The sequence below is a fragment of the Orbicella faveolata genome, unplaced genomic scaffold, assembly GCF_042242905.1.
Source record: "Orbicella faveolata isolate gen_17 unplaced genomic scaffold, um_ofav_v1 contig_3, whole genome shotgun sequence".
Taxonomy (NCBI): Eukaryota; Metazoa; Cnidaria; class Anthozoa; order Scleractinia; family Merulinidae; genus Orbicella; species Orbicella faveolata.
The window spans coordinates 3,603,872-3,627,829 of NW_028301558.1; the positions used below are offsets into that span (position 1 = coordinate 3,603,872).

Sequence of the window (23,958 nt, forward strand, 5' to 3'; positions counted from 1 at the left end):
CCTCGGTCGTAGACAAGATGGCGAGCTGCGAGCACTGGTTGTAAGACCTCACAAGAGGGTTTTCTCTAAATTTAACGGCTGAAGTGACGAAATTAAGCATTATTAAAAGCTCCTGGGATGGCCCGTTCTAAAAGGTAAGCTCCAATGGTATTTCAAATTGTTTAACTCCTTTGAAAGTGAAAAAAGAGCGTTTGTAAACAACGTGCACGTGCTAGATATATAGGCGCGTGGGACATGCACATGCGTGAAGGTTTCTATAATACTTAATCAGAGTCCTAGAACAGTTAAACTACACTGGAAATTAAAACAAGAGTACTAATGTCAAATGAAATAGTAACATGCTGTGCTAACTTTTTAAATATGAGATGTGCATGTAGATGTAGAATTCTCAGGTGTTGTAGTGTAAGCTTACGTGACATCCGGCATCCAGTTTGACCAGCCTTTTTGGTCCTCTCGCAGTGGGGGCCAATACCGTGAAACTCTTTATAGAGTATTGACTTAAAAGATTTTCCTGTGAAACGTGGAGGTGTTATAGTATGTTCAAAAACATTTCCTTTGCAGTTGAAGTACGAAGTGGTAATGCCATTATAATGTCAAAAATGATGCCACTGTGTGTTTATGAACAGTGACCATCTTGAATCCGGCATCTTGGGCTTCATGATTTTTGCAAGATGTCAATATCACCAAAACTGGCTAAAAAATAGTCATAGTTGATAAAGAGAGCTAGAGTTATCTTTAGAAAGATCAAAATTTACAGTTTCATTCTCATGTCTGTTATGTTTTTATTGGTCAAGGGCACGGAAACCAGCAAAGAAGAAAATTGATAACAAAGAGGAAGTTTATGATGAACCAGATCCTGTGAGTGAAGAGCAAACTTTCCTTTGGCCTATTGATGTTTTGTGTTTCTTGTTAATAGTTGTCATAAATAAAATGTAAAACAGGTCAACCAAGGAATGCATTTTCATGTTACAGTGTTACTCAGTTCATTGATTCAGCACATGCAATGGTACTGTATGTGTATACAATGTGCAACAAATATTATACATGTATAGTTTTACATGTGGCTCAGTGTTTCCCTTTGCATTAGAACGTAAAATAAAATTAAAGACTTCAGACAGTTAATAATAACAGATATATCACCATCCACAGGGAGAAGATGACTTTTTCCATGATGATGTTGATAAGTTTCATGCTGAAAGAGAAAAGGCAAGTCATAAGGCAGCAATGCCAGATGGGTATAAAGTCTGGGTTGGTGCTGAAGTGGTTTGCGCCATGATTGGAGCTTAAATACTAAATACACGAAGGTTTCTGTGGTGCAAGGTGACTACAATCAGAGAAGTTACATGTACTGCACTGTATAAGCTACCCCAGCATCTTGCCTGGTTGGCCTTTAGATCACAATACTTTTCGTAGAATGACCCTAATCAGTAATCCAACTCAGACATCTCGATGTTCAGTCCTTCTTCAATCCATTAGGTCACTGCATATCCACTCACTCAGTGAATTTGTTACAAACTAACTATTGGAGCCATAGGAGCCACTGTTTATTAAATATGACTTAACTTCGTCCAGATTTTTCCAATGGGATTCAGTTTACTTTGGAGTTCGTTAGTTATACAATGTACAATTATGCACACACTGTAACTATTAGTTTTTCTTTGTATTGCAAAGTCCCAATAACTAGTCAACATGAATATTTCTGTTGCATACAGTAGCATGAAAAAGTAAGGCGTTTTTGTCACCACTTTGAATAAGTATACTGTACTTTGGGAGACATTTGTGTGGTTTCTGTTTCTTTTAGATTCTTCTAGAGAGTACAGCCTACAACAAGAATGGACGAGAGGAGTCCAGTGATGATGATCAACAGGTACTGCGTTGAAAGTTTTGGAATGATAATAATAATGTTAATTATTGGACTCATCAAGGATAATTTTATACCTGTGGGTTCAGGTGTTCGTTACTTTATTTTAATTAATAATGGATGAGCTCTAAAATGGGGGTCCATTATTGAATGGGTGGGAACCATGTTTGACACAATATAAATAATACCTTTGCAGTCATTTAAAACGTTTTTTTAAAGCAAATACATGTAATGACTAGAATGTATTTGAGGCCATTGCCATTGGGTACTGTACATATATCTATGATGATGTCAAGGAGGAGGAGAAGAAGAAGGGAGAACTAAAGAGGAAGGGGGGGGCAGGTGGAGGAAGGGAGGGGAGAGGAGTGGTGGTGAGGATTTCTTTCGTTGTCGACAGTCTTTGAAAATCCAAGGGACTGTTGTAGACTTTTTACCTACTTTTAGTAAATTGACAAAATAATAATTATATTTTGTTACTTACTACATGCACATTTGTTAAATGTATAAAATACATGTATATTATTCAGAGTGAAATATTACTGACTGTGTTTGAACAGGGATTGTTATCATGGCTCTCTTTTAGGATGAGGAAGTAATGGCACTCAATATTGATGAGTCTGATGAAGAAAGTGAAGATGGTGAGGGTGATGATGATGAGGAGGAGGAAGATGATGACCCCAGTATCAATGAAGATTGCCATGATGAAATTGATGAGGTATTTGAAGTTTTAATTAGTTCTTCCTGCATTTTTAGCTCTGAGAATTTAGAATTAATCCAGCTAGTAACTGTTAAAAAAACCTCTTTTTTGCTACTGCCTATCTACTTTTGATGGCAAAAGAAGAAAAAGCTTATGTGTAGACCATATGTACAGTGACCAATGGCAATATCACATATTGGTAGTAACTGTTTCAAGTTAAAAGCTGAGGGGTTATTAGAGTTCATTCATAAGATGCAGTGTACATGTGGTGATGACCAGACAGTAAGCAGTATTTCATTTTTTGTGATACATGTACCTGTACATGTACCTCATTCTCTGACAGGAAGATGAAGAAGAAGAAAGTGAAAATGAAGAGGCTGGAGAGAAAGGTAAGTTAGATGTATGTGGACTTCAATGATTAAGAATTCAAGTTCTCAAAGATCATTTAAAAAAGCAAAACGATTTATTAAAACTGTTAGTCATTTTTACGATCACCACTGTATGATACAATGTACAAGCAAGTGGTACATGAGGTAAATTTGGTCAAAATTTGTGCTTGAAATGGGATCACAACACCCTCTTTGCTACCCCGTCAAAAGGTCTAAATATTGGAATGTTTGTCGGTAACTGCTTCTTTTGTAGGCACTACTTGTCAGAATTCTTCACAGGGACCCTAACTATATGTAGATGTACTGTATGTGAAGAATTCCACGTACTCAGGTTAGTTAGGGACCACATGTAATGTGATTTATTTATTTGTTTTTTTTTTTGTAGGCATTCCAAGCCAGAAGTCATGGGGTAGAAAGAAAGCTGCATTCTATGATGCTGATATTGTGGAAGAGTATGCAGGTAGGTCCATCCACCTTTTTTTCCTAATCGGTCAAATTCTTTGTCTGTCTCAGCTGTTCTACAATGCAAAAGCCTGATGTTCAGGTCAGATTGATTTGAAATAATTTGAATGAAAAGCAGGCTTTCAAACTTGGAGACTCTTACTCTAGATGTGTATTGTGACAATGCTGCAGTTTTAGTCTCTGATTTAAGTCAGCAATGTGAGATCGTTGATATTTAAGTATTGTTGTTGTTGTTGTTGTTGTTTTTGAAGGCTCTGATGAAGATATGGATAAGCTGGCAGAGGAGGAAGAAGAAGAAGCTCTGGCTCTACAGAAGCACATGGCTGCCTCTTTAGAAGAACAAGATTTTGATGCAGCTGATTTTGAGGTTTGTTTGACAGTTTTTTATCACTTTACCTGAATCAAGGGGTTTGTATGAGAACATACAGACTTCAGCTTTTATCTGCCTTGATAATATAGGTGACTGGTTAGGACTTATTGTCATTGATACCACAGGACTATAATTTTAATTCATGGACAATGTTTTTGATTGTAATAATAATGAAAAAATTAGATTATTAGCTCAAGATTTTTTATTGCCTGGTAGTTGACAAGGGTGCAGACCGAGTCAGCTATCATGCATAGAAATCAAGAGTGAATAATCTAATTGTTTTCGTATAAATCTACTCATTGCTCAAAAGTTTATTTAAATCCTCTTCACAGAAACTTCAGTAAAGTAAAGGAGTGGCCGCCAGCTTGTTAACAAGCACTCACAGCTCCACTACTCACTATCTACAACAGAATAGATAGTGAGTAGCGTAGCCAATCAGAGAACGCCATTTGTGATAGAACATTAGGAGATTTATACTAATGATATACATATTCAATTTGTGTAAAATTGTACTTTCAGCTTCCAGAAAGTGCTCACAGGAAAGACAAAGACAATGAACTGGACAAGGTACTATAAATGAAAGTATTTCCAACTTCTAAAATCACGATTTATTGAACAGGATCATACTGCACAACATAACTAAAAATATTCACAGTAAGAAACATTGTTCACTTATTATTATTTTCAGGAGAAGATTGTTCAGGACCTTTCAAAGCTGTCGAAAGCAGAGAAGATTCAGGTATTGGGCAATTTAGTTATCTTGTTGCTTGATAAATAAATCTACCAAAAAGTATGAGCCTAACTTCTTGTTCACTCTCAAACTTCACAACATGTACATGTTGTGAAGTTTGAGAGTGATCTCAGTTCTCTCTTCCATAAGTAAAATATTTGAGAGATGTATTTTTAATCAGCTGATATCTTATCTTACGAATAATAATATGATTTCCTCAAAACAATATGGATTTAGACCAGGTTTCACAACCTCTGATTGTCTAATTGACCTTATTGAAGAAATAGCTTCCTCTCTTGATAAAGGACTCTATGTGGTCTCTTTATTTTTAGATTTAAGCAAAGCACTCGATACAGTAAACCATCAAATATTACTATATAAGCTTAAGTATTGTGGATTACAGCAAAGTGAATATAACTGGTTTCAATCTTACTTAAGTAACAGGAAACAGCAGGTACATGCAAATGGTGTTGCTTCTGACACACGTTTTATCTCCACTGGAGTGCCTCAAGGATCGATACTAGGACCTTTGCTATTTATTATTTTCATTAATGACCTTCCAAAGTCTTCCACCTTTTTTTCCACGAGATTATACGCAGATGATTAACAGCTTCCGGATATGATCTTGACAGTCTATTGTGTGAAATCAACAATCATTTACCTGCTGTCTACGAATGGTTGTGCAGTAATAAATTGACCCTAAATTTGACAAAAACTAAGTTTCTTATTTTTATGCCCCGTCAAAACGAAAGTTACAATCTTTATCCACCACTAACTGTAGCAAACGTTCATTTAGAGAAGTCCTTTTGTGTAAAATATCTTGGTGTGTATATTGATTGTCACCTTACTTGGCATGACCATATTGACTACATATGTGGCAAAATTAGCAAAAATATAAATATAATGGTTAAGTTGAAACATTATGACTTGTATCAAAAGCAACACTTATTAGTGTGTATTATTCTCTTATTTATCCTTACCTTACCTATGCTTGTACACTTTGGGGAAATAATTATAACGCTCCATTGTCTCAAATCGTAAAATTACAAAACAAAGCAGTTTGTGTTATAAATGATGTTCCTTTAATGGAATCAATAACTCCACACTACTCATCCTTAGGCTTTCTGAAATTTCCTGATATTGTTAAACTGAACACGTGTACGCTTTTTTATGATTATTTCCACCATGATAAGTTTCCTAATTTACCTGTTTCATCAGTATCTGAACTACATAATTACAGTACCCGTAGTGCATCATCCAACCAAGTTGCAATACCTTCATTTCAAACTAATCTTAGGAGATTTTGCCCCAGCATTATTGGAAGTTTCTTTTGGAATAATATTCCGCAATCTATTAGAGACAAACCATCTAAAAAAATGTTTAGAAAAACACTTTTACACTGGTACCTTGCTCAATACTAATGAAAACATTATCTCTTTATAACTTTCTGAGCTATTTTGTCATTTTTCCTCTTCTTTTTCTTTTTCTTTTTCTTAATAATCTCAAGTTATACATAACTTTAAGGGACACGAAATTAGTTTATCTAGATGTGCCCCTCTCCTCTCCTTCCAATATACAATGTAATTCAATTTAAGTGATGTAATTTCTGTTTTTTGCGTTTTTTTTCTTTCTTACAAATCACTATCAGTTACTATCTACTTTCTTTACATTATATTTACATATCTATGTATTAGCTAGAAATTGGAGGAATAAAAAAAAAAACAAAAAAAAAACATGTACATGCCCAAATTCAATACTTACATTGTACACACAAGGAGCTGTTAATTAAAGCCACTTTTTTGTTACAAGTTTCCAACAAAGATTTTCAATTTTGTTCCATTTGATCGCAGAAAAAAATGTGGTTACTTATTTACAAAATTATGTATTATTTACAGATGTTAACTGTGAGAATTTCTTGATAGATTTTGATCAAGGATTCCCCAGAACTTTTGAAGCTCATGGATGAATTCAAGTTTAAGGTAGAAAGTTGTTTGTGTACTTTCTACCCTGTAGTTGCTTACATGTACATGTAGCTGGCAAAACAATCATTCATCACCTCTTCCTTTGTGCCTCTTTCTTTGTAGGTGTATTGAATATGATCTAATGACAGTCACCTTAATAGAAACTTTTTGTTTTGTTTCGTTTTGTTTTTTCTTTTCTGATTTCTTTTTTAACATTATGGTCAAATTGTTGGCCGTTTACTAAAAATGCATGCACAACATAGAAAAAAACGTCTAGTTCTAATAAGTACAAACTAATGAAAATGGAATTGGTTCTGCACCACAAGAGTGACAAATTGTGACTATGTATTGGTGCATATGTACATACATACATACACTTTATTTTTTCTCGAATTTAAGAGTGGCTATTATACAAGCTAATTTTTTCGAGAGAAAAATAACAAAAGAAGTCAAGATAATATACTGTAACATACCCACTACAATTCTGTACAATATTTACAATTAACGGCCAAAATGAAATAAATATGTATACTTAATATTTTAAAATACTATATTAAGCAGAAATTTAACTTACAAAATGTCCCAAATTTACATTAAGTTAAGGCTAGGTAATACTTTTATAAAGTCATTAAGGTTCAACATTTGAACATTGTCCAGCAGTGAGTTCCATTGTTTAACAACATGATAAGAAAAAGAGCGAAGGCCACGAGTAGTAGTATTCTTGGGTTCAGGGAGTGTCAGAATGTAGTTACTGCGTAAATTATAGGAGGTAGTATGGAAAAGAAACATATTCCTTGTGTAGATAGGATACTTAGTTAGAAATAAACTTTTGTGTAGTAAATTAACATTTTTATTGTGTATACATCTGTTATATAGAGAAACAAAGTTGACTTTGTCCGATAAGGTATTCTATGTAGAATCAAAATCATCTAGAATGAACCTAAGACTCCTCATCACTCCATGTGTTGCACTGTAGTTTCAATGTTAAACTTTTTAAATTTTTTTTTATTTATGTTTTTATTTTAATTAATTGCTACTTACACTGCTTACAATACAATAATAATGTAGCTACTTACACTACTTACAAAAAACTTATTACTTACGTCACTTACGATACTAACACTTACTCTATACAATACGCATACTAACGCTACTAACAATACTAATGTTAAACTTGACTTTGACTGATTGTTTAAATTGACATCTTTTCCAATGGAACTAACTGGAATCCTTTCTTACCACCACAGCTTAAGGAAGTTATAGAAAAGCTCCACCCCCTTGTTAAAATGGCAAGAGCTGGACAAGTTCCCAAAGAGGTATTGGAGGCCTTCTGTGATATAAGCTTAGACCAAAGCATTTGCCTGGAAATGTCTCTTTCTAGATTACATGATAAATGAATCTGTTTGCTTATTTTAGGGAGCAGACTACCTTGAACTGAAGCACCAGCTCTACCTCAAGTAAGACTTTGAAATAGTCACCAAGAACTCTTAATATTTGGCTGTGATTTTAGGTTAATTGTTGTGGCTGCTTATCATCTGCAGAGTTATGACCATAGCGCAACAAGAACAAACTGCTGTACATCCCCATTGGGTGGGAGTCGAACTCTTGGCCCTGCTAGACATCTGGTTCAGGGCTCGGTTGCTTTTTAGTCTCATTAACCACTGAGCTACAGAAGACTCGGGGCTAACTTCTTCCTATCGATTTAAGAGAATTGTTCTTTCATAGGAAGTCAAAAATGTGGTTTTACAGGGCTGTCATTGAGTTTAGAGTCACCTGTTTCCTCAGTCTTCACACCCATAATATTATTATTGATAACAAACGTTTTACTTTTTGGGTGTCGTGAATTGTATCAACAAACAGCAAGTTCATCTCTAACATCAAGGACCTGTCAAGCAACTCAGCTGTAACAGGCTTAATGGAGATTACAGCCCTTAGGTAACAAAACTAAGTGTCTCCTGTGGGAGTTGTCTGTTAGCGGTAACAGCAGATACTTAGCTGTGTATTTTGACTTTATAGTTATTGTGTCAACATTGGGTTTTACCTATTACTGAAAGCAAGACAAACCTCCGTAAGAGATCACCCTGTAATTGAACGACTGGTGCAGTACAAAAAGGTGAGAAAAACAAAGAATCAGATTCAGATTCATCAACGGCTATATTTCAATCAAGCAGATTAGATTTTCTCTCTGTTACGCCGCAAAATGTAATAATCGCTACAAAATGTAATATTAACGCAAAATGTAATAAGAATCGCCGCAAAAAGTAATAACATTGGCGCAAAATGTAATAAAAAAGTCAACGCAAATTGTAATAACTTTTCTAACGCATATTGTAATAAGGCAAAATGTAATAATTTTCGAACGACATGTACGATATCTCGAAACCAGTATTATGACCCGGCCAACGTTATCCTGACGTAGGTAATACTGTGACATGCAGGTGAATTGAATATTTGGTTCAATTTGATGTACAGGTTTTGTTTCGAAAAAAAAAAGTGCAGTAGCTTTCAGTTTGAAAACTCTGTGGATCGGAATCAGGAGGAATATCAGGTTGTAACACCGTCATCCTTTCACAATCTTCAACTCCAGAGATAGTCTTTTGAATAGGCACTGCGTTGTTGTTGAAGGGTGTGGTGATTGAAATATATGGGTACAGTCAACTCAAAACTTAAAAAAAAAATTATAAACTTTAAATTGAAGGAAACTTCCGTTATTACGGACTCTTGATCGCTTTTACATACTTAACCGACACATGTTCCGATGTCAGGACCGGAACATGTGTTGGTTAAATCTGTAAAAGCGATCGAAAGTCCGTAATAACGGAAGTTTCTTTCAATCAAAAGTCTATAATTTTTGCCGGGGATTCAGCAGTTGTCCATATTAACGGGGTGTCCGAAATAGCGAGGTGTCTACAAGGCGAGAAATGACTGTACCCATATATTCCAATCACCACACCCTTCAATAACAACGCGGCGCTTATTCGAAACACATAATCTCTTGAGTTGAAGATTGTGAAAGTATGGAGGGGTTACAGGCGATATACCACCTGATTCCGCCTGTACACCAAGTTGAACCAAATAATAGGATTCACCTACGTTAGGATAACGTTGGCCGAGTCATAATACTGGTTTCGAGATATCGTACATGTCGTACGAGAGTTATTACATTTTGCCTTATTACAATATGCGTTAGAAAAGTTATTACATTTTGCGTTGAAAAGTCATTACAGTTTGCGTTGACCTTTTTATTACATTTTGCGTTAATATTACATTTTGCGGCAATTCTTATTACATTTTGTGGGGATTATTACATTTTGTGGCGTAACACTCTCTTGTTCCAGTAGCTCTGACAGATTATCAGGCTTAAAATAATTTATTGGATTTACTTCATTTGGTTGCATTTATTTATTGGTTGGATTCTTTTTACAACAAAATGGAGCTACATTATTGCTTCGGTGATTTCGATGTCTGCTTAATTTTTTGTCAACGTTTGTGCTTTTTTTTCTTTTTTTTTTTTTTTGAAATCTAACAGTCGTTTGTTGTTATATGTTTGAAGCTCATAACAGAACTTGAACCGCTGGATGAGAAATTGAAGCCAGAGATAGAGGTGCTTCTTTCGCAAGGGCAAATCTCCAGTGAACAAAATGGTAAGATATACATGTTTAAGCATTATTATACATTCGATGTACATAATACATTTGTGCTTTACAGTGTATTTTCGTTCTAATTACGTTCGATGTGGTGCATTTTGGTTTGGTTTGTTAGTTTGTGTATTTTATCTGTTCACTGCTCCAGTACAATTATTCAATCAACCGATCGACTGACCTTCCGTCCGTCCGTCCGTTCGTCTATTTGGTCGTCCGTCCGTTCGTTCGTCCATCCTTTCAACCGTTCGTCCGTTCGTTCGGTCGTCCGTCCATCGTGCTTCCTTCCGCTCGTCACTCCGTTCGTTCCTGCGTTCGTTCTTTCGTGGTTTCTTCGTGTGTTCATTCGTTCTTTCGTTTCTTCCTCCGTTCGTTCGGTTCTTTGGTTTTCAGTAGTTTGCCGATATTTATGTTTTATTTCTTTTCTTTAGCTTTACAAGAAAAGTCAAACCCTAGTGGTCACCATAATAAGGTACACTATACTTTATCGAATTAATGTAGCTTGCAGTCCTTACGTTTACATGCCTTCCGACTTGGAGTTGTTTTGTCAGTGTCGTCACACTGTAGCTACCTGTGTAATGTTGAGCGTTCATCATTTTCACATGTTAGAGTTCGTGATAAATAATACACTCTGTACGCAACAAACAGAAACTCGCAAGGGGTTGATTCAACAACTTATGGGTCTCTGTTAGACCTGATAGTAATTTAAGTGTGTGCGATCACCTTGAATAGATACAGTTTTACTGTTAGTAAGCGCTGACCACGGTAGGAACTTACTCAAACCTTCTTTTAGAAAAGATCCAAAAAGCTTTCCCAACGTACTGGAAAACTATCCTCTCTTCTTGGTGACGATGAGAGTGACGCGGAAGATAGTGAAGACAAGACTAGCGACGGCGGAACAAGGAAGACAGAAAAGGTAAAAACACCGATAGCTCGCGTCACGGAGGCTTCTCTTATCATACAGGCTAAAACGTCAATAATACCAGGCGTTGTACAGTGAATGAATAACATCTCTAAGTCGTTCTTTTAAGGATCCAAAGGAAGACGCTGCCTGCAGTAGTTTTTATTAAGCTGACAGATTTAAGCTCTTGGTATCTAATCTCAAAAAGCATTAAGATAACTCAGTGTAAATGCAATTCTGCGATAGACAGTCTGTGTATCTGTGTAGTAATGATCGGGCATACAGGTACAAGAATAATTTCTTTACTGACGCGATAGACTGTTCACCGCCTCTCTATTTTTCAACGGTCACGAAAGAAAGAGCGAGCGAAGAAAGCACAAAGCACGCGGGGTTGGGGCGGGGAGGCGTTCAGTTCCCTTGCGATTCTATTCGAGCATTTAACGATCAAATAAAAATACGAGAAAATAGAGGGCTGTGAACAGTCTGCTGACGCAATGAATAATAACCATTCTCTTCTTCTTCAAAGGAAGGAAAGGTAAAGAAATCGAAGACAGATAAGAAAAGGAAGAGGAAGGTACAGGTAGAAGGTAAAGCAGACGCGATGGACCCGTTGGAATACTACGAAGCAGTCAAACTTCAGAAGAAAAAGAAAAAAGAGGTCAAGGAAGCGACATTTAGGTGAGTGTATTTGCTCTTTAAAGGAACAGTAATGACCGTTGTATTGTAACCAAACGACAAAGCTTCTACTAGACATGTCTTACACCCTTGATTTGACAAATCAAACTCCGAGAAGTTAGGAGTGGAACTGACATGGCAAGTGATAGTTTTTCCGCCCGGTGAATGTTGTCGTGACAACTCCTTCGCGTACATTTCTGAACTTTTGATTGGTCAAGTAAAACAGAAACCATCCAAACAAAGTGTGCTTTTACATTGGTGTACTTCGCCGCAGCTGATTTCCGTTTCGTAAACGGTCGATGCCATCATTGGTAACCAAGCCTTTCAGAATGGACGATGCCATATCTGCTTTAGTATAGGCCTGGACAAGGTAGAAACTGGTTCTAATTTGTTGATTGAGTAAAACGCACTCGTCGAATGGCACTGGTTCGCTTGCGGTTAGCTTTTATTTGATGGTTGGGGCAACTCTATCATTAATATTTAAGAAAGTCACGTTTTATGATTAAATTTTGCGGAGATTTGGCGGATCAAACTGGTAGTGTAGTGGTAGAAGACGGATGTTAGGAAACAGAGGTTTCAGGTTCGATATTGGGTGGTACTTACAAATTTTCTTTTCTCTTTAATTTCGTAGAGAAAAATTCGTTGATAGTTAAAATTTTTTTACGTGTCGCGAAATTGGCATCGACCGTTTACGAAATGGATAACTGCTTCGCCGTAACATTGTCACTTTACACTATGATAGGTTTTGGTTAAGTTTTGGCCTCGGCTTACAAATGTAAAGTAGCAAAGTTAAATCATATGTGTTTACTCAGAGTTGAAGTTTTAATGAAAATTAAATGACGCTAACTGCAACGAGAGGTTTCGTTTTTTCACGACGCGAATATAAAACAAATAACATAGCGCTCACAATTTGACACAAGTGCGCGCATGGCTTTTACGTTGCAGTTGCACGCTAACCACCTACCCTCGACAACCAGTCATGGTGTCATTTCAATTCTCTGGCGTGAGTGATCTGCATTTGCTAAGAACTGCATTTACGCTTTCCTTGTATGATGTTATTTCATTGCAAGTTGTTTTTTCTTTAACATTGAAGATGCACTTTCGTTTCAGTTTCGCGGAACAGAGGGTTGCGGACGAAGAAGAAACTGGAGACGGAAAAAGAGGGATAACATACGAGGTAAAGAAACCCAGGACTTCAACCAGTTATTTTAATTTCATTCTTTTTTTTTCCTTTTCATGCATGTTTAAACTCCTTCGAATACGTTACATTTTATCGCAGATTTCTCAGAACAAGGGTCTTACGGCCAAGAAGAAGAAAGAACTTCGCAACCCTCGTGTAAAACACAGAAGGAAATTTTACAAGGCTCAGATAAAGCGTAAAAGTCAGGTATAGTTGTTATGAAGTTCAATAATTTTTATAGAATTGAGTATTTTTGGTTCGTGATCATTAATTGTTTATCGTTTTGTAGCCACCACGTTAGTCTTGTGATTCTAGGGCCCGACTGCCCCCACTGTGAGTCTTATGACTTCAAGTTGTTTATCTTAGTTTATCAAGGGTACGTATAAGCTCCGAAAAATACCCCATCGATAGTCATATTTGGGTTTGTCTACTAGCCTTGGTCTGGGTCTCGCACAAAGATCCTGTTTACGTTTCTTGTTCTCTAAACTTTAGCTTCTATTGGTTGTTTCAAAAACTTGGTGCATGGTTCGCTTCTGAAAGTCGCGTGAAAGTGTTTGGGATAGTTTTCTAAAATGAGTTTTAATCCTTGAGGGTTTGTCGTCCCGTTTGCCCACACATAGTTATAACAATAATAATTTACTACTTACATAGCTACCGATATGTTATTTAAATTTTAAGTGCATGTGCATTTGTTAGTCAAGTGGTAGAAGTAGTAGAATTTAGACGAATATTGTGCAAGAGAAATAAAAGACCCAGAGACCAGATTCTGGGTACCTCCTCGTGTTAACAGAAGCAAACCAATATAGTATCAAAACTTCGCCTTTAGGTTTAGCTTGTGAAACTCGGTTTCCGACACCCTTTGTAAGAAAACTTTGAGCTCTGTAATTAGTTTATAACCTAAGGAAGGAACAAATCCTGAAATTAACGGTATTTGCAAGTCTTTATCTACTCTGGAGAAAGGCTATTAATGAGCATATTTGTTGTTGTTGTTGTTGTTGTTTTTGCCGTTTTATCGTTGTTGTCGTTGATGGTGTTGTTTCTTCCCTTGTTTTCGTTGCTGCTGTTTTTATAGACTAGCTTCATAAGTTTCTCATCATTCAACTTGTTACCCTGACAGGTCCTGCCAGTTGTAAACGAGCAAAACCGGTATGGTGGCGAGATGACAGGAATACGGTCGAATCTGACCAGGAGTATCAAAATCAAATAATGGAACACGTCATTCAATTAATACAATGCTGCCTCTCCACGGCGTCTTTATATCCTAGAAACTTTGACATTCACTATGTATCCACATTTGTGTTGACCTGGTGAAAATTTATTCTTACTTTATTTTAAATGGCGTTGTTTCACGCTCTATACAGCTATTCAACCAACGAAAGTTCAATATTTATGCTGTCACGATTTCTGCGCGTGACATGTGTTTCTCCAGGCAGAACAGTGCTAGATGTTGGTGAACTACCCGATTTTTGCAACAACTTTGCTTAGTCGTCATGGCTACGTCCACGCGAACTCCGCCTTTGATTGCTTGATTTATAAATTAATTCTAATTTAAAAACCAGTCGTGTAAACGGTATTCAACGTTTCATGGTAACTTTTGATCAAATCTGCGCAAGTATAAACTATTTTCAAACATTAAAGTCATGTACGTCTTGTATTAACTTAATGTTTAGGGTTCGTAAACACATTCAAACATTACTCATCCAAGATATACCCATATGACTAGGCTTGAAAAAATATCAATATAATGAAATTTAAATACCTTGGTATTCTCCTCCCCCATTTCCCTCTATTAAAAGAAAAACACCTTTGTGATAAATGCAAAGACAAAATTAAAGTACATGCACTTTTCCATAATTCTGAAAATTCTCTAGCTGATTAAGACACGAACTTTGTTCGGAATTTGCCTGAGGCACTTAGCGACCATCAAACTAGAAGAAGAAAACACAGAAAGCATTGTAGATTCTCCTAGGGCGAAGAACGTTTTGTGCTCGAAGGGAGTTATGCGCTTTCTACCATCTTCACCCGACCCTTGAAGGCAACTGCACCACGTTGGGTCTCGCAGGGGCCAAAATCGGAGGAGGCGTAATTAAGTCTCTGCGTTTGATCTAGTGTATTCCAGACGAATCAGTTGCTACTTTAACACCTCCGAACAAGCCTGTATAAACCATATGATTATACCGCAATATTTTGGTGCCATGGAAACTGTTGAGGTTGACGGCTATAAACTAGATGCGGGCATTGCCTTTGTCTTTTATAAGTTTTCGTATCTCCTCTTTTACGTAATAGTTATCGCAAAACCAAGATCAGGCTTTACAGTGACACATGAGCCCCGTTCTTCCAGCACCATACTTGTCTTCTCCAGTAACCGTACTGCTGTATATTTACATAATAATATTCAGGACCAAGCAGTGATCAGTAGTGCGAACTCTACCTTACATTTCCGCAAGCTGTAAAATAGCTGTACTTTTATCTCTTTTAAAGACACGGATTCGAAGAAGGGAGCAAACGTTGTATGCCAGAATTTAAAGAAATTGTAGAGGAATGCAGACGAAAGTTACTAGAAAACTACAAATAAAAAACACAAAGTAGACAAAGCGAAAAGAACAATGGAGACAAGCATTGGGATTGAAATCTCCCGTGATAATCAGGTGAATTTACGGGACCGTCCCCATTTCTTCATGTGCCCCTCTCTCCGTACATACTTCTCTCAAAAAACGAACAACTTCAGCAAAAAATATATATATATATTTATGGAATACATACTGCACGAGCCAAGAAATAATGAGAACGTCTGATCGCGGGTTAGGCAAGTTCGAACTTTCTCGATCCTCTACCATTCGCTATTCCGATTTTGAACCTGAGAGACTTGAAATTGGACATTTTAACAGTGGAAATAAAAAGTGAAAATGGTGATACTGATAAGAAAATATTAAAAAAAAAACGGTTCAGGAGGTGGGTTTTATATCATGGTAAAACGAAAACGAATGCGAAAATATGTAAAGCTACTTTGATTTTTTGTTTCGTTTCCTCAGAACGACACGGTATTGTTTTGGCTTCAGGGGTGAACTATATTTACACAGTTGCCTATATGATAGCAAGCGAACAGAGTATTAAGTTCCTAATTGGCACTGTGAACATGTTCTAGCTAGACAAACAAATTGATGAAGCTAAAATTGTTGTTCTCTAAACTGACTGTAACGAATACGAGAAAAGGAAATTAAAATGTATCATGTATCAGTGAAAGTTCTCGATACCGAAGTGATTCTAAAGGAAATGTGGAAAACTTCATAGGTATTAACTTTCCGTGATAAGTTTTAATGCAAACACGGCGGCAAACTGTCGCTAAAATTTCTCCCCCATATTTCCGAACATACTCTAATCACGCCTTCCGGCAACTAATAGAAACCTTTCTTTTTGAAATGCCCGATTTGGGCTGTTTATGTTACAAGCGTGAAGTTTGAGATGAAGTACTTGAGAAATAATGGGGTTGCATTAGGGGTGTTCAACACACGTGGACATCTGTAAATGGCTTTGACTGAAAATGCGGTTATTTGTCACCGGTAATTATCAGGTGGATGAGGTGGTAACAACCATACCACATGGGTACCACCGTTGCTATGACGAGTCAGCGGTTGTATTGGTTAACCCCCGCCCCCTCCCCTTCGCGTGAAGTTTATATTTCTCTTCCTCAATTCACGGCAACAAGTCAACGACAAGTCATGGCTACGGAAAAGGGCCAAGAACTCGATCTCCAAAAAGTCACCGACGCCTTCAAAGCGTTGCGAAAGAAAGCCAGAGAATTAGGAATCAAAGATTCACAGCTTGCGAAAATAACGGCTGTGAAAAACCTACAGAAGAAACGACCAACCTGTTCTGTTTTGACGAGCATTGTTTTCGGCTTGCTTGGAATCCTTTGTGGATTGGGTCTAATTCTGTATCAACAAGAACTTCTATCACATCGTTCGCTGTTCCAAGCTGCTCAATACATGCTAGACTTCGAAATGGAGAAAGATTTTTGTCTGATACCGTACCCTGAAATTATTTTAGACATGTTTCGCCCGCCCGTGAATTGCAGTATTTGCAAGGATGTCCATCGGGTTGACAAAGTGTCTGGGCTAACGAAAGAGGATTTCGTACGAAGATACGCTTACACATCGCGACCTGTTGTAATCACTGATGGAACTAAAGACTGGACAGCTTCGCAGCACTTTAGTTTTAACTACTTTAAATCAATTTATGGCCCTGAGAGTCCAGTGCTACTGGCAGAGGATCAAAAGTGCCAGTTCTTTCCCTACCAGACAAATTTTAAGTCGCTTCAAGAAGTTTTCAACATGTCGGACAAAGATGCAAATATGCAAGGGAACCCTTGGTATATTGGCTGGTAAGGATGGCTTTTTTTATTTTTTTTTTTTTCCCTCGTAGTCATAGAAGATTGAACACGTTCACGGATTTGATTACTAAAAATGACATTTGATATTGTTGACTTTTGTTTAAGCGTGCATGAAATATTAACCTGTTCGTTCGTCGTTGTCAATTATTGAGAAGAGGAACCCCCTTGAGAGTCAGCCAGTTAAACAAACTCTTCATTGCTGTTGAAAATAAATTAGGAGTTGTTTGAAAAGATGTATTTAAGAAATAATATTTGAACGGCAGGTCCTGCTGATAAACTAGGAACAACAACTTATCTTCACGTTTGTCTCAGTTTAATTTATGCAAAAACAAGCTAAGCTTAAATTTTTAATTCGTTTTCTCAGTTTTTCTTTTCATCTTATTTCTACTTCTGGTTCCATTTGAACTCATTTATTGTTAATTATTCATTTCCCATCCCGAGATGAATTTTGTAGCGGTTGCCTTCTGATGTGTTCACTGGATGTTGGTTTACAGCCATTACATAATGCCTGTATTTGATCCTCTATGGAAAATGACTAGGGCAAATAAATTAACAATCTGGCATTAAATGAACATCCTGTTGTAAAAACTGGCTTTAACTAAAACACCAGAGTTGGTCAGCTTTTCACAGTTGTCAATACATGTACATGACTGTACAAAAAATATTGGGCAATGCCATCCTAAAACAGAGTGGTAAAGTTGACTTGGTTGTGTAGAGTTTGATTCAAAAAATTTTATTGAAAGGGCTTGTACTTGTAAATGTGTAACAAAAGCAACCAAATTAAGAAGAAAGACGGCAAAATTCAGCTATCCAGAATAAAAACAATTTTGAACAGTAAGTGACAAATAGATTCTCAGTAAAACTTGGCTCTAATGTCTTTATACTTCTGCGAATGTGGTTAAGTCCAAGCAACACAATAATAGTAGGGACCTTAAGATACCAGGACGGGAAGGCCAGGACGGCAACAGCAGTGGACACGGGAAACTTTCGCCAAAAACAAAATGCTTAAGATGTGCATTTTCGCAGAGGATGGCAATGTCAATAATTCGAACCTCGTACAAGCTATTCACAGAAGCAATGACATCCATTACACTATAAAAGAGATGGTAGAAATCTTATCCTATTAGACTTAAACAATAGTGAACAGCGATGCCGAATTTCTTTTTCTTTATAAGCAAAGCAAACATCTGTCAAAATTTTAATAGAGAAACCATAATTTTCGTAGAAAAAATTAAATGAACAATCTGATCGACCTGCTTCAGATGGCTTTTTACCATTAAAGCGTTTGGGAATTCTGTCGCTGAAGAATCCTGACTTTTAGTGAACGTTTCAATTTACATCTGTAATTGTATTAAGCAAACATTATAAAAATCAAACAAACGTTGCATCAAGTTCTGGGTAGTATAAAAAAACAACTAAGCATCAATTTGAAAATGTGTATTTTATTTGCTCGATAGATGCTCCATGGCATTCATTCTTACAACATTTTATCGACTGTACTTACACTGATGTACTCTCGATGCATACAGTTTGTATTGAGCTTGCACACTCATGATAGCATCTGAACAGTGACTGCAGAAATGCAAATGAACAGACGAGGAACATTTTTATTCACATTTTCGTATCTCAGCGTAGTATTCTACACTACAATCACGAAAACTGTGAACCTTATAAACATTCCTATCAATATAACTGAAAATAAAGTCGATTGGAACAGTTATCGGGGCAAAACAAGTTCAAAATACTCACGTTTTCGATACGACGGCTAGTCGGGCGAAATGGTGTCCTCGACGAGATGAGCATGGCAGAGAGATGAGTCGAGAGTTCTCATGCACATGCCCGGTTGAGTTAATTTACTTCCAGCAGCCCTCCTAGCTTGTCCCGTCCTGGTATCTTAAGGTGCCTATTGTCTAGTTACCAAGTAAGCTCTCAATATGACTTGCACAAGGCTTAAAATTTTCAGAAAGGCTGTACAATTCTTTCAGATCTTTCTTCTCAGCGACTATTTAATGGCAGAAGACAATTTCCAATTTTGTTTTTTGCAATGTCACCATATTGAGTTTGACATAAATCAATGCCTAGCCATATCAATCAAAGAGGCGTTGTAAATAAAGGATTCATTACTTGGTGTAAAGAACACAAGTCATTTCCTGCAGTACTCATCTGGCGATTGCAAGCAGAAAGTTAGCCTTATCTTGCATGCTCCAGTAGCCAATCACAGCGCTTGATGTAGTTCATTTTGCCTTCTCAAGGAACTAAAATTAGTTACTGTATATATATACATGTATATTAACAAAATGTAAAGTGGAGGCAGCATGTCCAGGTGGTTTAGGCAGGGCTTCTGATAGGTCGCTGGAAAAAAAGTCAAATTTCAAGGGATTATCAGAGACAAATTCGTGGAAAAAATGACCGATTTCACGGGAATTTTGGGGCAAATTTTGCTGAATAACCATCAGTAAAAAACTGCCAATTTCATGGGAATTTTCTGGGCTAATTTTGCTGGAAAGTTATTGATTTTGCACAGATTTGACAAACATTTTTAACAAAAAAAGATGGCAATTTTGCCTTTTTTTTTTTGGAAATTGATGAACATTAGGATATGCAATAACAACAGCAACAGAAACACTGACCACTTATAAAATAATGTTGCCTTTCTAAAACCAGCAATTTTGCAAGAAAATTTGAGCAACTCGTTTAGATTATCGTACGTGTTTGCTATAATTGTTTGACCACAAGGTTTTTTTTAAAAGATCGATTCTCATTTGCTCTTTTAACAACAATGCGCTCAAGAAAGGCACCAATGGCAAAGCTTTTGACATCGTGGCCACTGCCCAGTTTTTTGCAACATTAATCAGATCTAAGAATGCCTGGTAGTTTTGGAATGTTGTTTACTCATTGCAGTGACGAAGTTTAAGATAAATTTGCGATTTTACGGCAAGTAAACAGCCCCAACAGCCAAGATATATGTTTCAAATATGTTGTACCGACATGTATTTGGTAAGATTTCTGACAAATTTTGCGGTATTTTGTGTGTTTTTGTGAATCTTGCGGGATTTCGCAGATTTACTTGAAATTTGTGACTCCTGTTTAGGGTACTGGATTTGAAATCTGGAGGTCTCTGATTCAAATCCTACTCCTTACTGCTATCTGGACTTGTTCTCAGTAGTCCTGAGTTCAACTCCTCTGCCACTTTGTGTAAATGGCCAGCTGGTTTGCCTCCCACTCTGTGGGATTCTTAATAGTTTATGTTCTATTGGCAATATTTGTTTACTCAAAATTACATTGTCCCCAATAGCCAATGACTTTAACCCAGGGGAAAAATCAGACAGAAAGTGAAATGAGAACAAGATATATAACCCATGATCCATGATGTCATCACACTAGAAAATGCAATCATCTGAAGAAATCTAGGGGAAGCTCCTTCTCCTTTCCCCCTGCCACCCTCTCCTGTCCCCTAAAAGAGCATTCCTACCCCAACTCCTGTAATATCTTTTGGCAGTCTCAAACTCACTGTACATGTAATAAATTCGAGTTCAAGGAATACAGTGTAGCTCTGTTTTAATTGCTTTTAATTTACTTTAACATGTTTTTAACTCCAGGAGCAACTGTGATTCATCTGCAGCTAATGAACTTCGGAAACATTACAAAATGCCTTATTTTTTGCCGGAGACCTCAGAATCAAGCAAGACAGACTGGTTGTTTATGGGATGCCCAGGTTATGGTGCTCATTTACATGTAAGTAATCTTACGTCAAGTTGTTTACTGAGCCAATGCATCCTCTTGTACTATGTGTATTTTAAAACACTAAAAAGTCACCCAAGGGGAATTGTAAAACCTCTTGGGCAGATGGTACAGTCCCATTGTCTCTGTTACATGAATGTCAACATAACTGTTTATCCCTTCTTTATTTCCTTATGACTTATATGTATATCCTAACGTAGTTACCGGTGTGTACTCTCGAGTGTAAGATCATTTCATTGAATATTTCCAGATGACTAAAACTAGGGAGATTCCTTGTAAGCACATTGAGCAGTATCTTTTTAACAAAAATTGTTCAGAGGATATTTTCCCCTATGGTAAGAAAATGTGCTTGGGGGACTGTGCAATAGACTAATGCATTAATTGCAATATTAATATTGATACTTGGAAATCTTATAAGGAGACATCTTAAAACTCAATTGATTACAAAAATTAGTGAAAGGAAACTAGGATGTTTCGAAGTCATCTTGACTCGGTCAAGATCAGTCACAGTGTTAATTTTATAGTGTGAAAGGTCTCAAAATATATGGAAGTGTATCACTGCGTAATAAAATGTATTTACGTTTTCTCAGTGCTGTTTTATTCTGGTCTGCAGATTGACAACGTAGGGAACCCATCTTGGCAGGCCCAAATCAAGGGTACCAAAAAGTGGACACTGGAGCCCCCTCCAGAATGTGCCCTTGTTTGTGACCCAAAACTTGAAGTGACGGTCCAATCAGGGGAGATAAGTATGTTATTTGGCCATGTTATTGATTTGTTTAAAGGAATTAAACCTCAGTTTGTGGTCTGAGATCTGAGCATGAAGAATCGCTCCTGAGATGGCAAAGAAAGGAATCAAACTGCAGGGAAACGATTTACAACTGCTTAAGTTTGCCTAACTAATGTCATGCACGTTTAGTTTTTAAAATGTGATTATGATTTTCTCTGCTATTTTAGCAACATTTTTAATCAAGGGTAATGTACAGGATTTTAATGTGGTGGATTTTTCTGATTGCAGTTGTTCTGGACACAAACAAGTGGTTCCATCAGACAGACATTTTGGGCAAGGAACTGAGCATCACAATTGGCTCAGAATATGACTGACACCTTTCAAAATAACTTCCTTGTATTAAAGTTCTTAAATTAATGCTCCTCACTAGTGGCAAAAATGCAAAATACCATTGTACATGTACATTTAGTAGCAAAAGAAAGAAATATCTTAAAAATGTCCACAGCAAACGTGTCATGTAGACTATACAATCACATAAAAAGAATCAAATATTATGTACACTATTTTCCAGCCATATTGATCTACCATGTTGCAAAGTGTTTTTGAAAGTTGGTTGCTGTTACCAATTAATGTCAGACAACAAACAATGAATCTATTTTCTCCTCAGCTCCATGTATGCTGAAATACAACATAACCCCGTTCACTTCTGTGAAAGACCCAACAATCTCCTAGGCTGTCCTTTCTTGCCCAGACAATGACCTTTACTCAGAACGTTAGCTTCTTAATGAGCTATGTCGCTTTGATATTTTGTTACTTTACGAGATGTATCCATTGTAAGGAGGATTCATGTAAAATAATTTAGGTGGGACAGGTTTTAATATTGGTTTGGTAGTGTTGTGATAGTAACACTAATAGCTAATAGCTGTTGCAGTGTTTGTACGATTAATTATTGTGCAATCCCAGTTTGATTAAATAGTACTGTTTAAAATTCAATAATCTCACGTAATCAAGGGTAGGGTTTAGAGATCAACACGCAGTTGGGCTATTGTTTTGGTCAAGGTTTTAGCTCGTAAATTTAACAACGCTCCAAATGGTAATTAATCAGGTTGCTTGTAATGCAGAACAGAAAACGTATATTTTAATTATAAAGCTAGTATAAATTATTAGACGTCTGAATTTTTGAACAAGTAATATAAGATATTTAAAGTAAATAAAAACTACATGTAATGTAGCCACCAGGAGAATTATTAGGAGCAAGTAATTGGTGGAAAGTTTGTTTTACTTACTAGTAAAGTATATGTATACTGGTTGAAAATGTTTGTTCAAGGCCCTTGTGCTTACTTACAATTACCCCTAGTGTATCTAGATATTTGACTAGTTACCTACAATTAACTCGCAGGTTATTTTAGGTATTTTTGTAGCTATGTCAGAAGCTTGTCCCATATAAAATGGTCTTAAGACGTATAGTTGACGTCATTTATGCCTCTCATTGCTTCAGGCAATATAGTTGCAAAATACTACTTCAATCAATGGGTCCTTTATTACGCAAATTACATACATATATATGCAGTTGAACAGCGTGTATTCTATTGACAACTTTTTAGTGATGTTAACTAAACGGTTTTCAGTTCTGTGAACCCATAAATCCGCAGATCAACAGTTTATTCTTTATACTGATGATTTTTATAACTGATATCAGTGACAAACCTTAGTGATACTTAGCGGGCTACAAAATCAACTATAGTACGACGATTATGCTTGTTGTTGTATACTTGTTGGTTCTTTGAAGTCACAAATCTATCACTAATAGTTGCACTAACAACAAACGTTTCTCTGTTGCCACTGATGCCCTATGTTGTTAATACGTCTCCATTATCAAGTAGTATGACGTGGATTCATTCATCTAAGGTAGGCAGTTTTTGCCTCCCAACTCTCGCGCCTTATTAGGCGTGAGTATCGAATTCTACGATCACACGCCTTGCTGAAGAATTTGAGCTGTTTAACTCTTGACTGAAACAGTTTCACAAAAAAAAAAAAAAATGTAAACTTGAACCAATAAAATAAAAGAAGAGTTCGGGTAAATGATGGCACGTTTTAGCTAAGTCTCCGACTTGCTGGGAAATGTTTGAGAAACCCATCTTGAGGGCCCAGTGAAGGTTCGAAACGTCTTCGGATATGTTCGGCTCGTCCCCCAAAATCCTGGCTTTCCGAGGATAAAATTCTTATCCTATGA

At 36.7% G+C, this 23,958-nt stretch overlaps 2 protein-coding genes across 2 annotated transcripts; both read left to right on the forward strand.

Annotated features, from left to right (window-relative positions):
- Positions 1–14,721, forward strand: LOC110061162 (something about silencing protein 10-like). Its single transcript, XM_089297641.1, has 21 exons — positions 1–134; positions 795–858; positions 1,150–1,206; positions 1,802–1,867; positions 2,445–2,576; positions 2,902–2,947; positions 3,333–3,407; positions 3,661–3,776; positions 4,299–4,346; positions 4,468–4,518; positions 6,432–6,488; positions 7,718–7,786; positions 7,887–7,927; positions 8,487–8,583; positions 10,024–10,114; positions 10,543–10,583; positions 10,905–11,027; positions 11,539–11,690; positions 12,798–12,864; positions 12,967–13,074; positions 13,985–14,721. Exons 1-21 carry the CDS (start codon positions 118–120, stop codon positions 14,072–14,074), a joined length of 1,608 nt encoding a protein of 535 aa, XP_089153767.1. The 5' UTR covers positions 1–117; the 3' UTR covers positions 14,075–14,721.
- Positions 14,722–16,526: 1,805 nt separating this feature from the next.
- On the forward strand, positions 16,527–23,807 carry LOC110061996 (uncharacterized). Its single transcript, XM_020768873.2, has 4 exons — positions 16,527–17,248; positions 20,857–20,992; positions 21,612–21,744; positions 22,014–23,807. The coding sequence occupies exons 1-4, from the start codon at positions 16,587–16,589 to the stop codon at positions 22,097–22,099; spliced, it is 1,017 nt and encodes a 338-aa protein (XP_020624532.1). The 5' UTR covers positions 16,527–16,586; the 3' UTR covers positions 22,100–23,807.
- Positions 23,808–23,958: the final 151 nt, after the last annotated feature.

Bases quoted from the DNA above. Each gene is read 5' to 3' on its own strand.
- LOC110061162 (XM_089297641.1), top strand. The intron at 6,489-7,717 runs GTAGAAAGTTGT...TTACCACCACAG, and splicing joins TGGATGAATTCAAGTTTAAG to CTTAAGGAAGTTATAGAAAA. The intron at 7,928-8,486 runs GTAAGACTTTGA...TTGACTTTATAG, and splicing joins AAGCACCAGCTCTACCTCAA to TTATTGTGTCAACATTGGGT.
- LOC110061996 (XM_020768873.2), top strand. From the start codon at position 16,587: ATGGCTACGGAAAAGGGCCAAGAACTCGATCTCCAAAAAGTCACCGAC. The intron at 17,249-20,856 runs GTAAGGATGGCT...TTTTAACTCCAG, and splicing joins AACCCTTGGTATATTGGCTG to GAGCAACTGTGATTCATCTG. The intron at 21,745-22,013 runs GTATGTTATTTG...TTCTGATTGCAG, and splicing joins GGTCCAATCAGGGGAGATAA to TTGTTCTGGACACAAACAAG.